This window comes from Embiotoca jacksoni, unplaced genomic scaffold, assembly GCF_022577435.1.
Source record: "Embiotoca jacksoni isolate LCO1_2020_lvr unplaced genomic scaffold, fEmbJac1.0.p SCAF_66, whole genome shotgun sequence".
Lineage (NCBI taxonomy): Eukaryota > Metazoa > Chordata > Actinopteri > Embiotocidae > Embiotoca > Embiotoca jacksoni.
The window spans coordinates 344,354-359,878 of NW_027185421.1; the positions used below are offsets into that span (position 1 = coordinate 344,354).

At 43.4% G+C, this 15,525-nt stretch overlaps 1 protein-coding gene across 1 annotated transcript in view; it reads left to right on the top strand.

The window, feature by feature from the left end:
* Positions 1–323: 323 nt before the first annotated feature.
* The window catches only part of znf385d (zinc finger protein 385D), a 67,554-nt gene continuing 52,352 nt past the window's right edge, over positions 324–15,525 (top strand). Inside the window, exons 1-2 of the mRNA XM_069175358.1 lie at positions 324–677; positions 10,390–10,526. Of these exons, the coding sequence (XP_069031459.1) occupies positions 656–677; positions 10,390–10,526 (159 nt within the window). The 5' untranslated portion in view covers positions 324–655. The remainder of the gene's footprint in view (positions 678–10,389; positions 10,527–15,525) is intronic.

The following is a 15,525-nucleotide window of genomic DNA, read 5'->3' on the forward strand; positions in this document are numbered from 1 at the left end:
GAGAGCAAAGAAGAAGAAGGAGATGGAAACGAGGGAAAGGGGAATAAGATCAAATAAAGGCAAGACAGCGGGAGGGTGGGTGGGGGGGGACGAGAAGTGAGGAAGAGAGGGAGAGACTCGGTTGACACATAAAACAAAGATGAGACAACTAGAGAGAGAGAGAGAGAGAGAGAGAGAGAGAGAGAGAGAGAGGAAGGCTGTTGCTGGAAAATGGAGATAGACACCTCGGAGAGAGAGAGAGAAGCGAGGGGGATTCGGCTTGTGTGGAGGGGCCAGTGAGGAAGAGGAAGAGGGGGACGAGGGGGAGGAGGAGGAGGAGGAGGGGAAGAGCTAAAGAGGAGGAGGAGGGGACGTAAGAGGACCAGTACGAGGAGAGAGGGAGAAAGAGAGAGAGAGAGAGAGAGAGAGAGGGAGCAGATACGAAGGTGCACAGACAGCGGCGGCGGGCGTGGGGAGAGTGCACCGTGCAAGACCGGCCATCGACGCCGCCGTCCGTCGGATTGAACACACACACACGCACACACACACACACACACACACACACACACCTTCAGGGAGTGTATGAGACATGCCCAGGCTGCCGTCCATGGACACACACACACTGGCGGGGCACCAGAGAGGAAATACAGCACAGCGCCGAGCCTGAGGAGAGAGCATGGAGAGCAGCATGTTCTTTGGTGAGTCCGTGTGTTGGCTTTTTATTTAGACGGGTGTGTGTGTGTGTGTGTGTGTGTGTGTGTGTGTGTGTGTGTTTCTTCTTATAGCTGATCATCTATTTATTATGTGTGTGTGTGTGTGTGTGTGTGCCTGTGCAGAAGTGCTTCATCTTAATGAACTCCCTTGTTCAGGAGAAGCAGCGCTTTTCCATTTAAGGAGTGTGAAGTTACGCATCTCAGGTGGCTGCAGGTCCGTTTATCACAGTCAAACAGTGTAGAAATGAAAATGTGCTTTCCCAGCCCGAGTCGTTGCCTGCTTCTGGGAAACTAAAAGAAGAAGAAGAAGAAGAAAAAAAAAAAAGATGGATCTGATTTCTTGAAGCGTGAAGTTTCCCTGTAAAAAACAGAATGTTGAATGAAACCTGCTCGCCCAGGTTAAAAACTCACTTCTTTTTTTCGCGCTCCTGGTGTTGTTTTTTTATTGGACTCTATCCCAGGCGGAGGATTCAAGCTTTTGTTTTTGGGAGGGGGGCGGAGAGGGGGGGGGGGGGGATTTCATTTATTGCTGTTTTAAAAAAAAGAAATAAAAAAAAAACAGCCGACTTTGCCTGCAGGGGATCTAAATATGATTTTTGGAGTTCGCCAGCTTCGAGAGCTACTTGATAGACTCTTATGTAGGATATTTAGAAAACCCCCCCCCCCCCCCCCCCTCTTCTATTAGTTTTTTTTTTTATATGGAGGACACTGGAGGAAGCTTTTGGAAGACTTTAATACCCGAGCGGCTTCCAGTCAAGTGCTCTTCTCAGGCTGGCAGGAAGAATAATTACACAGGGATCCGCAGTTGTGGGAGGGGGGGGGTGATTTGTTAAATGAAAGAGTCTCTCTTTTTTTTTTGTCCCAGGGATTAAAGCGATCTGAAGTTACAGACCGTGGCATGTAAAGAGCGAGAAGGATTTTCTCTTGTTGTGCCATACACAGATGAAGGAGGGAGGAATTCGGGAGGAAGAGGGAGGAAGGAGGGAGGAAGGAAGGAGGGAGCTTATAAATGAATAAGCTGTCAGGTGCGGAGAGACAGCTTCGGCTCTTTTTGAGCTCCACCGGCCTGACGTCGGTCAGGTGATGAATATGAAAGGTTTGTGCTGCGGGTCCGGGGTGGATGGACGGGCCCAGAAAACATCACATTGTGGAGGGCGGGAGCAGGTTCAGAGAGGGTTTGGGCAGCGGCTGATGCTCGTTTCGCCTCCATTTCTGTCCGACAAAGTACCAAGAAGCATCTTATCTCTCGCTGCTCGCTGTACAACAAAACACAAGCGGGTCAGGAGAGGTCGCCGTGCATCGTTTTAGCATTCATGAGTCCTGAGTGCAGCGCGGGGAGGAAAGTGGATGGTCATCTCTTAAAAGATTAATAACAACTGTTTGTGCCACTGTTTAAGGGGAGCATTTTTTTTTCTGTTGAAGCGATTCACATCAGGTCACTTTTGACCTTTTTTTATTTTAACTTTTTTAAAACACGCCTATTTTTTTAGGCCTCTGCTCGGAAATTGCATACTTATAATAAAAAGAGTATATCTCTGCAACCACAATAAAAGATTATGCAAAAATATATATTTTTAATAATAAAGGGAACACTTGTGAGATTTGTTCAGATGTGTAAATATCAGTATATATGTCCATTTTTTAATAATAGTTTTGCTAAGTCTTCTTCCTGGCCCCCAATTGGGGGCCTCCAGGGCTTAAAAGGTTAAAGGTGATGGCAATTTTCCTGCATCCATTTAAAAAAAAAAAAAAAAAAAAAAAAAAAAAAAACCCAGGCTAATAAGGTGTTGAGTGTGCGGCGCAGTCTTACAAGCTATTAAGTGTTGTTGAGTTCGAAAGGCCCCCCCCCCCCCGCACCCCACCGGAGCAGAAATCTCTCCGGCGGGTTGTTTTTTTTGGCGGTTTGCGGTTTGGCAGCACGTCTTTTTGGTTAACCTCAGATTACAGAGCGCACGGCGAGTTATTGTTGGAGCCGCTTCCACAGACAGCTGTGTTTATTAGTGAACTCATGACAGCACCGAGAGAGAGGGAGAGACACCGTACGCTAATCTGAAGGGGAACCGAGGCTGTCGCGGCGCTCGAAGCCAAATGTTTCCCCACGTGTGAAATTTAAAAAAAAAACAACAACAAAAGAACGCAGGTTAATTGGAAAATCTGTGAAAATGTCGCTTTAAAAAAAACAACAACTGAATCCAGCCTTTGTAGTCACTCTGCTGGTTTTAATCAGGGTGAAATTATTTCTATCCTCCTCCTCCGCTTGAAGGGAAAATACTGATCTGTTAAAGGGGTCACCGAAGACAATCAGCAAACTCCATGAAATCGCAAAAAGGTGTTAATCACCCGTCCGGAGCATCATCAGCATCTGAATGAGATCGAGCAGAAAGTCAGATTTATCTCCTAATTGGTTTTATATTTGCAGAGGGGAAATGGATGGGCTTCTTTTTTTGTTTTGTTTTGTTTTATTCAGACTCGCGGCCTCTACGGACGGATCTTATCGGCGGAGGTTCGGGACAGTAGGGGGGAGGGGGTGTAGTAAAGAGGTGGAGGAGAGCACAAGCACAAGATGATTAATTATTAATGCCAGTCGGCGTTCTCCAGACATCATTTTTACTCTCTTGCCTGTCTCGACACGCTTGTCGCAGGAGTAAAGGAAAAAAAAACACAACAACACTCCAGCCAGGTCCTTTCAGGAAGGGCGAAGCAGAGGACAGATAGAGTCTGAAGTACAGTAGCCGTTCGCTTCCAGTCCAGCGAGACGCTCCTGACGTCTCCTACTGTCTCGTGTTTGCATCGTTTAACGAGGCCCTCAAAGGGAACGGATAAACAAAGGCCGGTGGGTTCAACAAAAAAAACAAAAAAAAAAATTTTCATCAACTCCCATCTTTTTCAAAATGTTTCCACGAGTCGGATCTCATCTCGGCTCTCGACGTCGGCACACACACAAAATAAAAACAGGCCCCAGGTTTCATTTGTGTCAGCTGGTTTTAATTTGAGTCATTAGAAGTACATTTAATAGCATGAATCCCTACAGCGCGGCGTCAGCCGACACGATGAGGTTGTCAAAGCTGCTAATGTGTTTGCATGTCCGGCAGACACACACCGAGCGATGTGGAAGTCACTCTCCTTTCAGCTCGCTTTTGGTCTCCACCACCTCCCGAGGCTGATAACTGACTCTTCGGTTACGTATCGTGTTCTCAAGCTGAGCTGACATTTTGGTCTAAGGCGTGCATCGGGTTCATGAGGAATCATTTTAGCCTGTTGTGTCTGGAAATGATACCGATGAGACCACCGACTGGAGTGAATCCAAACAACGGAGTAGCGGGTTTTTGAAACCAAAACAATAAGCTGAAAGACGCTAAAAATGCACCATTGAACAGAGTGGGGCGGGGCGGGGCGGGGGGGGGGAGGGTGACGGCATCGTCGCTAATGATTCTCATCACTACGAGTCCTACTTTTCCTTGTAGGTCCAGTTCAGACTTAAAATTCTTGGTGAGAGGATTTGAAACTTGGAAAAATAATCGCAATTGAAAAGCTGCCAGTTTCCACCGAAGCAACCAGTGGAGGCAACTCATCGGACTTCTGCTCCAACTGACGGCTTTTCAACCTTTTTTCGAAGCTGGATATAATTTATAAAGCCCTAAAACATGAATGAGGATAGTGATGGTGAGTTACTCGCAATAGTTGTATTTTAAGTCGCGATGAAACGGGTTGAGAATTGGAGCTTCAACTAAATAGCTGATATCGTTTCTTTGGGAGTTTTTTCTCCCGGCTGGTGTGAAGCGTTGGGTTCCTTGGTGTGATGTTGTGATTTAACATCATATAAATAGAATTGAATTGCAAATTCATGCCGTGAACTTCAGACAGTAGATCTCCCCTGTTTTGTAAATCGCTGCCATCATTTCAGAGGAGTTGGTGTTTCCTGTAATAAGCAGAACAATCGCAACCTATCGTGACTGACTGTCTAAAAATGCCCAGCGGCTACTTGACAAACCGAGTCGTAGTCGTCAGCTCCGTTCAGACTGCTGCAACTTTTTCCTGTAACTTTCTAAAACAGTTTTGTCTCTTTAATGAATCTTTGGTTTAAATGGGGCTTTATACATTTGACCCAGTGTTCATCGTGAAATATTGATTAATGCAGCTTGAAGGTCTTTAGTGACCTCCTCGGTCAAAAATCTAGTTTTATTGTGCTACTATATTCCACATTCAGAAATGAGTTGGAGTCTATTCAAATGGTGCAGATGGATGAGAGATCATTAAGAAGTGAATTTCAAGATTTATTTTGTCCAAAGACAGATTCATTTAAAAGAACATTTTGGCCGTGAGGGGTCCAATCGTGAGGTCATGTCAAAAGGTGGCGATGACTCAGATGAATTACGGGAGACGAGGCAGGATTGCTGATGGGGACTTCAGGTTGAGGATCCTTGGAAAAAACACAGGAATGAGGTTGGAGATAAGGAGGATGAGGGTTGAACCAACTACGATGATATTTAAAGAGCGAATGGACCCCACCCCAAAAAAACAAACAAACGAAAAACAAGCAGAACGATCATTGGACAAAGAATATATTGTGATTTTGACCACGTGGGAAAGCGGAAGTGACGGAGAAGATGAGTGGAATTAAACCAGATCGTGAAGTGACCCGATCTTCCTTCTTGAACTTATGCATCAGCTTCATCGCATCGTGTCAGAAACTTTGCCTGTTACTTCATGTTTTCGCTACGATAAGATCGCTTTTTTTTTTTTTACGTGATTACACATGGCATTTGATTCTGCACGGCGAGTCGGTTTCAGGTTGTTTTTCTTTATGCACTCAGAAAGTGAACTCCTTCTCTCTCTGCAGCTTTTCTGTGTGGCCCAAATAAATCCAAACTCACGGTCAGATTTTTTTTTTACATACACAAACATTTTAAGAACCTCAACCACTTATAAATCTCCCATTTTTAGCCGATCGCATGCTTCGGTGTCAGCGCCGGCACGAGGCAGCGAGACGGCTGCGGCACTCGATGTGTAAACAGATCAGAGCTGGAGAGAGATTTGTTTGGAGGCTGCAGCGGCTGACATAAAAAATAAGCCTTTTTTTAAAAAAAGTTATTCCTTTCGGTGTTCGACTCGTTCCAATTTACGTTTGAGTTTTGATCATCTCAGAAAAACGCTCCTGAGGAGGAAAAAAAAAGACGAGAAACAGACACCAGGCTGGAGAGAACTCCTTCCTCCATGCATTAGTTATGACTCCCCGGCTGCTCCGCCAATCTTCTCCTTATTTTAATGAGCGCGACCCGGCTGACCTTTTCAGCGCGGTACAGATCTCAGTGCAGTAGTAGATGACAGCGGAGGCTCGGCCCGCCTGGGATCTGCACTCCGCCGGTGAGGGGAGGGAGGTCAGGATTTAGAGAGCTGTCAACGCGACGCAAAATATTAGCATTCATCGCCCGCCTCGTGTTAAATATTGACATTTTTCCAAAACAAAGCGACGATCACGTGGGGCCATCTGGGCCTCGGGCAACTTTGCCGGAGAGTCGTGAAGTCGGTGTTTTGGCCTCCAGGGGTCGGAGGTTAAAGTTCAGTTTAACCCGACTCATTTTTCCTGCTTCTTTTGCGCCTCCTTCGCTGGTGGTGACGGACGAGCAGGCCGGAGAGGCTTTTGAACTGATAACCGCCGCTGCAGGCAAAGGAATGCGCTCACGTGTTCGGGCGTGTCGGGCCGTTGTTGTGTTTCACAACCCGGGGCACGAAGAGAATATTCACAATTACCTTTTTACACCTCAAACAGTCGGAGGTTTACGAGGGTGTTTAAAGGAGATTAAAGCCACTAAGCAGGAGACTTTTCTACAACTTTTTATTACAATATTTCACTTTTTTTTACTCCACTATACTGATGTGATTTTTAGCAACAGTAGCAGCAATTCTCTGCACTCTTTATGGTAATGTTTGTCGGTTGGTCTTCCACTCTGGTCCAGACTGAAATGTCTCAGCAAATATTAAATGTGTTGGCATGAAATTCGGCTCAAATATTCATTGACCACAGAGGATGAATTATAATGACTTTGATGATCCTCTGACTTTTTTTTGACATTGGTAGTTATAGTTCGGAGGGAAATACTTCAACGAAGAACGGTTCAGTTGCTGTCATTTTTGGTGTCAACATTGGATTTCCCTTCAGGAGGACTTGTAACAGCTTTGGTCAGCTTTTGTCAGGACCATAAACTCTACGTGTAAATGGATGTGCTCTCCGAGTCTGAATAGAGAATCCAATACAGAAGTGCTTTAAAGTGAAATACCAACAATGGCCACTAGGGGGCTGTTCCAAAAACCCCTCTGGCTCCAATAGACTCCCATTCAAAAAGCCTGAACTTCTCTCCTGAAATACAAAGTCAATAGATTTTTTTTTCACCAGCCATGATGTTGTCATTAGTTAAACTCCTTCCTTCTGATCAGTGTTCTGGTGGTTCTTCTGGGAAATAATTCCATTGTTAATTCGATATTTGGCTTCAAACACAGCTATGTTTGGGAGCATGCCTGGTTTGATCGACATGCTCGGGGTGCAGTCAGGTTTCCGGTATCGGTGGGCGGACGTAGTGTCCTCAGGTTCTCGTCTAAATATGATCACTTCTGGCCCAAAAACATAAAAACAAGATGGCGAAATGTCAAACTTTCAAATCAGAAACTCACAAACGTCACAGACCAACACTTTTATTGTTTTTTAACTCAATGTCTTCAAAACTAATGCCGTTCTCATCAGCCTTAGTTGTACTTTGTGTTTAGTGGTATTTAAGATGGCGTTGGGCTAAAGAGGAATGAGCAACGGCACAACCGGGTTGGCTGAAGGAAGGAAGGAAGGAAGGAGGGAGGAAGGGAGGGAGGGAGGGAGGGCAGAGCTTCAGACTCATCGAAACCCTCTGAGGTGTCGTGGACCAAATCGACGAAACACTTTAAAACCTTATGAAGCCACAAAGGTCCGATCCGATCACGCCCTCCTCAAGGCACACGAGGTAACTCCCGCCAGGTGAGGCGGCAGCGACGTAACGTCATATTAAGACTTAACCGGAAATGTTCAAACGCAAATGTTCGTTTTTGGTTTTTTTCCACACAAAACATACGTCGAAGCAATAAAATATGATGTAATGTCAGAGATTTAAATCCACAACAGAAACATGAAGTACCTTTTAACGACATTGAAATACATCTCGATTAATACATCGCAATGATAAAAAAAAAATGCCCGTTCAGTGTTGTCATGGAGAATTTGTGAATGATCACACCAGTGACTCGTGTTGATGGAATAACAAGTGATTTTCTTGTTTCCACTGGTGGAACAAAATCGGCTTTGTGGGTACGAGTAGAAAAAACACGGTGACACGTCCGATTTCATCTCCTATCAATCAGCAAAACCAAAACACGACCGCGTCGAACACACATACTGATCCCGATGGTTTTTTGCACCGAGCGCGTCGGCTCAGACGGATGGCGGATTTGAGGCCGAGGTGAAGCGGCGACGCCTGAATGGGGGTGGAGGGGAGAGAGGAGGGGGGTGAGGTGGGAGGGAGGTGGCTGGCGTCATGGCTGGCGTGTCGAGAGACGACCGGCGGTCGGATGATCCCTGGCGAGAAGGACACGCTTTGTTGAAGTCGGGACCGGGACATGTCTCCACATGAGAGACGGGCATGTGTTCATTTTCCGACAGATGGCAGCGCTCCGGCGACTGGAGGGAGAAGACAGAAGACGGGGGAAGGTGGTGGTGGTGGTGGTGGTGGTGGTGGTGGGGGTTGGGGGGGGAGTGGGTGGGGAGGGTCTGTGTTTTTTTTTTTTTCTCTCATCTTTATGACATTTTTTGCTTTTTATTTACCCTTAACCGCCGCCTGGGGACCGAAACGTGGCAAACCTTGTTTTTATTTGTCTCAAGACGGCGTTTTTTTTTTTATGGCGTATCTGCCAGAGCTTTAGAGCCTCGCTGGCCCACGGTCCCACTGTTGTTAAATGTGTGGTAATAAAAAAATAAAAAAAAATCATCCCTCTGGTTCTCATTACAGCTTTGTGAAATAGCTTCTTTAATTCCTAATGTTCTGGAAGGCTGTGACAGTTTTCTCTCGACGTTTTGGTGGGTTTTTTTTCAATCCCGCCGTGTTGAAATCGGCCCTCTGCTGTTTCCAATTGGTGGGTTTTTTAAAAAGCACTGCTGGCGTGGCGCACTCACATGACAATAAAAAGTGAAGTATTTACTTTTTGTTTTTCCTGGAGATGTGTGAGGTCAGCCCGCTCTCTCTCTCTCTCTCTCCCTTTCTCTGAATCATCTCACGATGCCTCGCTGCTGTCGTTTTCCAGCCGTCGGCTATTCGTGGCGACAATTCTCAGAATGAAAACATCTGTTTTGCGAGCGATAAACATCGTCGCGGCGTCACACGGCTGGCGCGTGTGTCGCTCTCCGGAGACCGTTCGGGCGTCTGATTGCGATTGTGAAGAGAATTAAGAATTCGTTAAATCTTTGAGAGGATTCAGGACGTTTCTCTGAACCGCGGTGGTCGTGGAAGTGTTGAAATGTGTTTGGTTTCGCTTTAATTGCGAGCAGCGGGATGAGTTAATTCAGCGAATAAACAAAGCATCAGTGTGCACTTACACATCAATAGAGAAAAGAACTTAAAGTGCGAACGAAGTCGGCTTATTATTCATGTGTTAACTTGGCTGGTTTAAATTGCATTTAAGATGACAATGCCCAAAAAAAATTTGACAAATGAAATGAAAATGGAATAAAATCACAATATATAAAATCTAATTGTACAAAAAAAACAATGAAAAATGTTGTTTTATTGTGAATATTGACGTTCATGCTCGACCTTTGGTTCCATACGTTTGCCACAATAACAAGCAGACTCATTGATTTGCTTTGTTGGACGTTTGTCAGTTTTCATCAGATGAAAGTGTTTGAAAGCTAATTGAATTGAAGATGATCTTTTCAAGAGTTTGTAAACGTTCGTAAACCTTCTTTATAAAAAGAAAAACCCACCGCCAAATGATAAAATTGGTTTTATTTGTTGACATCGGGATCCATTTGTTTGACAAAACAGTCTCAACTCAAGGTCCACCTGTTAGCGTTATTTTAACTTTTGACCACATCTCACGATCTTCATCGATTGACAATGCGTTCGAAAGTTTCCAGAAACATTTGTAAGTCGGAATAATTTCACCGCAAGCATTAAAGCTCCAAAATCGGAGATCGGAAATGAAATAATGAGGAACTTGGTAATAAAATGACGAAAAAAATCTCACTTTGAAACGATGGAAATCCGCCCAGAAAAAAAAAGAGTGTGAGAGTCTTCAGTTTTTCCAGCTTTAAAAATGTTAAAACCGTCCAAATTGGGAGATTTCGGTGGGGATTTCCGTGCAATCGCAGGAGCAACGACCTACTTCAACCGACTCCTGAAAATGTGTTTTCACTGCTGGCGTTCATTTAAATCGAATCAGCTTTTTCACTGCGAGCTCTGGAACTGATGTTGGTGGCAAAAAACAAAAAAGAAGCTCCGCGGACGACTTTACACAAATAACATGAGAAGACGAGAGTCGACAGACTTGAAGGTTCACTTTGGGTGTAAGCTGAGATTTTGGCTCGAGTCTGTTCACCCCCCCCCCCCCCCCCCCCGCTCCCTCCCTCCCTCCCCCTGCCGTCTGCAGCTCAACATGCTGCCTCTTCTTCTCCCTCCTGCAGGTAACACATGTCAAAATGGCCTCATGCCCGCCCTGGTACGTCCCACCCTGCCCGCCATCCAGACCTCGCTGGCCATGAAGCAGTTCCTCCCGATTCCTCTGGACTCGGCGGTCAGCCTCTTCCCGGGATTCAACACGGTGAGTCCTCATATCCTCAATCTCTTTCTCTCTCTGTGTGTGTGTCATGTGATCAGATGCTGTTTGACCCTCGCTGAGGTCACACCTGCTGCGATTCAAGTACAGAATGTTTCCACTGTGGGGTTTTTTATTGACATTGGAAAATGTGGTTTCTCCAATAGCAAAAAAAAAAATCTATAAATAAAAATCCACACGTGAGCCATCGTCCTTCGTTGAAGCTGTTTTTACCGCCTGGAAGCTTACAATAAGCAGCTTTTCAGCCTTCCCAATCGTTCGCCTCGTCTTTTTCACGTCTCCGTGCTAAAAATGTCCAATTAGTACGATTCTTGTACATCTCGGTAGTTTTGAAATGAAAGGACGCATCCTGCGTGTGTCTTGTGTATTCATACACGCCAAACATTCAGACTGGGAACCGGATATTTTCTCTTCTAAGTAATGCAAAGAAGCATCGTTGAAACATATGATTACAGTGATTATTGTGCACTCGGTCTGCGGACTATTTGCATGTTGTGTTTTTATCTTTGTGTTTTCGCAGACGGCTCGAAAACTTAATGTAAACTGATTGCAGGTTGTTTTTCAAGGAGGGATTTTGTCTGCAGACAGAAAGACGTTTACCGCAGAAAATATCGACAATTCGTTTTTTGTTTTTTTAAAAATTGTCCTCTGTGGAAACTCGCCAGAAATGCACGATGTGATTGGTCGACGCGTTTATTCGCGCGTTAAATCAACATTCCTTCTGGAAAATTTTTATTACGCTTTTTCTGCGCGTAATATTTGCGACAAAATCTACAGTTTGATAAAAAAAAAATATATATATATATATATATCAACGTGCAAATTGTGCACGAAAACACGCAGTTCGCTGGAGAAATGTTTTAAATTATTTGCTATAGGTTTTTTTTTTGTTTTTTTTTACATCCAAACAAATTAGCCAATAAATGATGGAACATTTCCTGGAAAGAATTTGGTCATAAAAGGGAAAATAGATGCAACTTTCTACTTCTTATATACATTAAATACCATCAGAATCTAAAATGTTTTTCAGTCGGTGCAAAGCTGCTCAGTCGACGACGTAAATTAATCTTAAATTCGTCTGTATGCCGACGATTCAATGTGTTTTCTTCGTATTTGGAGCCAAATTTCCAAATGGTTTTGCAGAAAACTTGAGGACATGTCCATCAAGTGCTCCAAGGAGGTTTTGTACATCGTGTATTTGTCATTCTGCGTGTTTGCATCTTACCTGATGTCTTTTAGACACAAAGCAACTTAATGAATGGAAAAACTATTTTCACAACATCGATCGAAAACGTTTCTTCACGGTCCGCTCGCTCGTCTGGAGCCAGGTGTCAGGAAATTTAGTTACAGCTTTTTCCTCCAGGGATTTTAATGGTTTTATGATATCAGCATAATAAGGAAATGTGATTAACATATCTGGCGAGTTTATCTTAACACTGAACAGATTTTATTCTGGTACCAGGAGGCAAAACATCCTGTTTCCAGACTCTTAACATCCCACCGGGGCTCGGCTCCAAGATCTCACCAGAAACGTGAACTCTCTGCCGCGCCCGGAGATCTCAAGTTATTATCGGCCTTTAAATCTCCTCATAAAACTGATGTCGTTGTTTTATCTTGTTTATATCTTTAATCTATCTGTTTTGTCTGCAAAGCACTTTGCAACGCTGATAGCTTTCATTTCTGTAGCACCAGTAATATGTTCACTGACAACATTATTCATCAACTATTTCAATCACCGATTAATTGTTAAAATCATTTTTCAATGAAAAAACACTGAAAGTTTCCAAGTTTGAAATGTTGAAAAGTTGCAAAATTTCTTTGTTTTATCTGATTTTAAACTGATTATCTTTGAGTTTGAGACTGCTAGTGGCGCAAAACGAGACTTTTTCTCCCATAATTTTGGACATTTTTACAGACCAATCAATTCTTTACTCAAATAAAATATTGTACAAATAAAATCCTGCAGATTAATCAGTAATTAGAAGGTTTTTAAATCCAGTTTTCCCCTTAAAAGCATGAAAAAAAAAAAAATCTGAACATAGTGCCTGTTATGTGCACTGCAGTCACTGGCCTGGTTTATTATAGATGTACTATTCATCTCTTGTTGATATATTTCCTTTGGAGCTCATTTCCTCAGACGGAGTATCACAGTAAACGCCGTGAACAGCTCTCTGAAATGCACCGGCAGCATGTGGCCGCTCAAACCTGATTGGATTTGCGATTGGTGAGGAGCTACCTTTTTAAATGGAGCACTCACACCCCCACACCCCCACCCCCCGCCATAGCTTGCACTTACAGTACCGGGACACACACACACACACACACACACACACACACACCGTATAGATCTATTGATTTTCCTTTTTTTTTTTTTTTTTGAAAGTAGAAAGTAATTATGAGGAAATATGTGGCCTCACACGGCTCGAATCACCGAGGTCATCAGAAAAATACGATGACTCCTGGGAAAAAAAAAAAAAAAAGGGCGAGAAACCCTGACAGATAAAAAGCCTAAAAGCTTTTTTTATTTTTTTATTTTTTTTTACTCTTCACTGTCTTCTTTTGAATTACAGAGGATAGCTCAATTTGGAAATCTGCTGGAAAGAAGAAGGAGTTCAAATATGGAGCACAGCTGGATGACGATGAGAAAAAAAAAAACACACATATGAAGGAGGGGAAAAAAGAAAGCGAGACCAAAGTGGGGGCATCAGGGAGAAAAGAGCAGATAACCCAGGGGAAGACGGATTGTCTCTGCGAGGACAGTTTCATGAGAAAGTTCAGGAATACGGCGTCCCTTTACTCGCCCCGTCTAATCTGTATTTAACAGAGTTGTCTGGAGATAATGAGTAATACACTGGGAAGCCTCCAAATGGTGGAAAGCTGATACTAGATTAACACAAAGTAATCACCTCCCTGCTCTCCGGCGCACACTAACACTCTTTCAACCCTCCGCTTCGCTCTGTTTCCCTTTTCGTTTCTAACTTTTTGTTTTGTTTTTCCCCCTCTGAGCTCCCACAGGGTTTTTTTCTGATAACCGGTAGACTATGTTTTAAAAGAAAATATATATAAAAAAAAAAAAAAAAAAAAGTCAAGAAGCTGCATAAAACGAGCTCAAACACGAGTCTACGTCGTGTCGTCGCTTTCAACACCAGCGTAAGTCGGGTTTCAAGGGTGCAACAAAGGAGGCTGTTTGTCAGCTCGCAGGTCTGATCGGATTTCTTTATGCGGCGCGCAGCGGGTGGCTTCCTGGGTGGGAGAAGATGGTTGTTGGGTTTTTTTTTAAGATTACATAAACTGGAAATATCAAATCGGGGGCAACGAGGCAAAGTTTCAAAATCAAACTGTTAGCAAGAGTTTAAAAAAAAATTGGAAAATTTGTGATATTTACTTTTACACAATTTGTGTTAAATGTAAAAAATACATTTCCAATCTGAAATGATGTGAAGTTTGCGTGAATGTAAATGCTAAAATGTGCTAATTTAAGTGCGTGAAAAAGATTCTGGGCTTAAGCTGAAAAGCTTCTTCCCACCTCGAATCAGGGCAACGAGGCCAAGTTTTAAACTAACTTCGGCAAAAGTTTGAAAAATAAAATAAATTGTGATATTTACGATTACACATTTTGTTAAGTGTAAAAAAAAAATAAAAAAATTCCAGCTGAAATTATGTGAAGTTTGTACGAATGTAAATTCTAAAACGTGCAAATTGAAGTACCTGAAAAACGTTTGGTCGTTTACCAAAACGTTTCCTCCCGCCTCTGCATATGTTCGCTTCGACTCCAGTTTATTAGAAGATCTCAGACTGCAATCGAGCACAGAAACAAAGCAGCTGTTCCACTGAGTGCAGCAGATTTTATGATTTACAGATCAAGCCGAAGCTAGTTTCCATCTGTACTCCTGCCGAAAGCAGACGCTTTCTATCTGCTCGGATGAGGTCAGATTTGCTTACGCGCCTCCAGGGTTCAATAAACATTCACGCTCCCTTATTAAAAAAAATAAAAAAAAGAAAGAAAGAAAAATAAATTCCAAGTGATCCTATAGATGATGATGACAGTTCTTCCATTTACGCACTGCAGCGGTAAGAACAGGACTTCATCTTGGCAGGATTCGGATAATTGGATGCAATTCTTTTCAGATGTGGGACAAATGAAAGCAGAAAACGGTGAAAGCATGTCCACACCTGCATGAAACGGGACGAATACCAAAAGTTTCTCATCGAGGTTTCGTGCGATCTTGTTCTGGGACGAGTGACTGACACAATCAGGAAATCCTGAGCCGCAGGGGAAGAAAGACACGTTTGTTCTTTTTGGCAGCTTTTTGGCAAAAACGAGGTGACGTTAGTGGTTCGGAGGTAAACGAGGATGCTGACTCGGTGTATTCGTGCTATACCAGGTGTTGAACATTTTACGAGCTGCTTGTATCACCTTCCAAAGTTCGGTGATCGGTTCGGGTTGTGTAATCAATGCGTTGCAACTTGATTCACGATGTCAATGTCAAATAGATACTCGCGGAAACTCGGCAAGTGCAGTACCTGGAGATAAACAGTTGGTGGCGCTAATTTCTCCGCTTGTGTACCAGCAGAAGAAGAGGTTGTAGCGAGATGACGTCATTAAAAAAAAAATATCGGTGGGGAACGACGTGTGGGGTGATGGAAATATGACGTGTCAGGTGTTTTCATTTTTGTGCCTGACGAAGTTACTTTAACAGTTTTTTTTGTATTATTATTATTATTAACGTAACTATCCCTTTAATATAACTCCCCTTGAGTCAAAACTGTAGACTATATAAAAGTGTTCGTAGCTTCCGGGTCTGAAAAATGAAGTGTCTGAAAGCTGCAATACCAGCGAGTGCCACTAGAGGTCGGCTCCAAAAAGCCTCCGGCTCCATAGACTCCCATTCAACTTCTCTCATCAAATCCAAAGTGAATAAAATGTGTCCATCAGTTATCTCGGTGTTGTTAGCTAAAGTCACTCCTTCTTATTAGTTTTCTG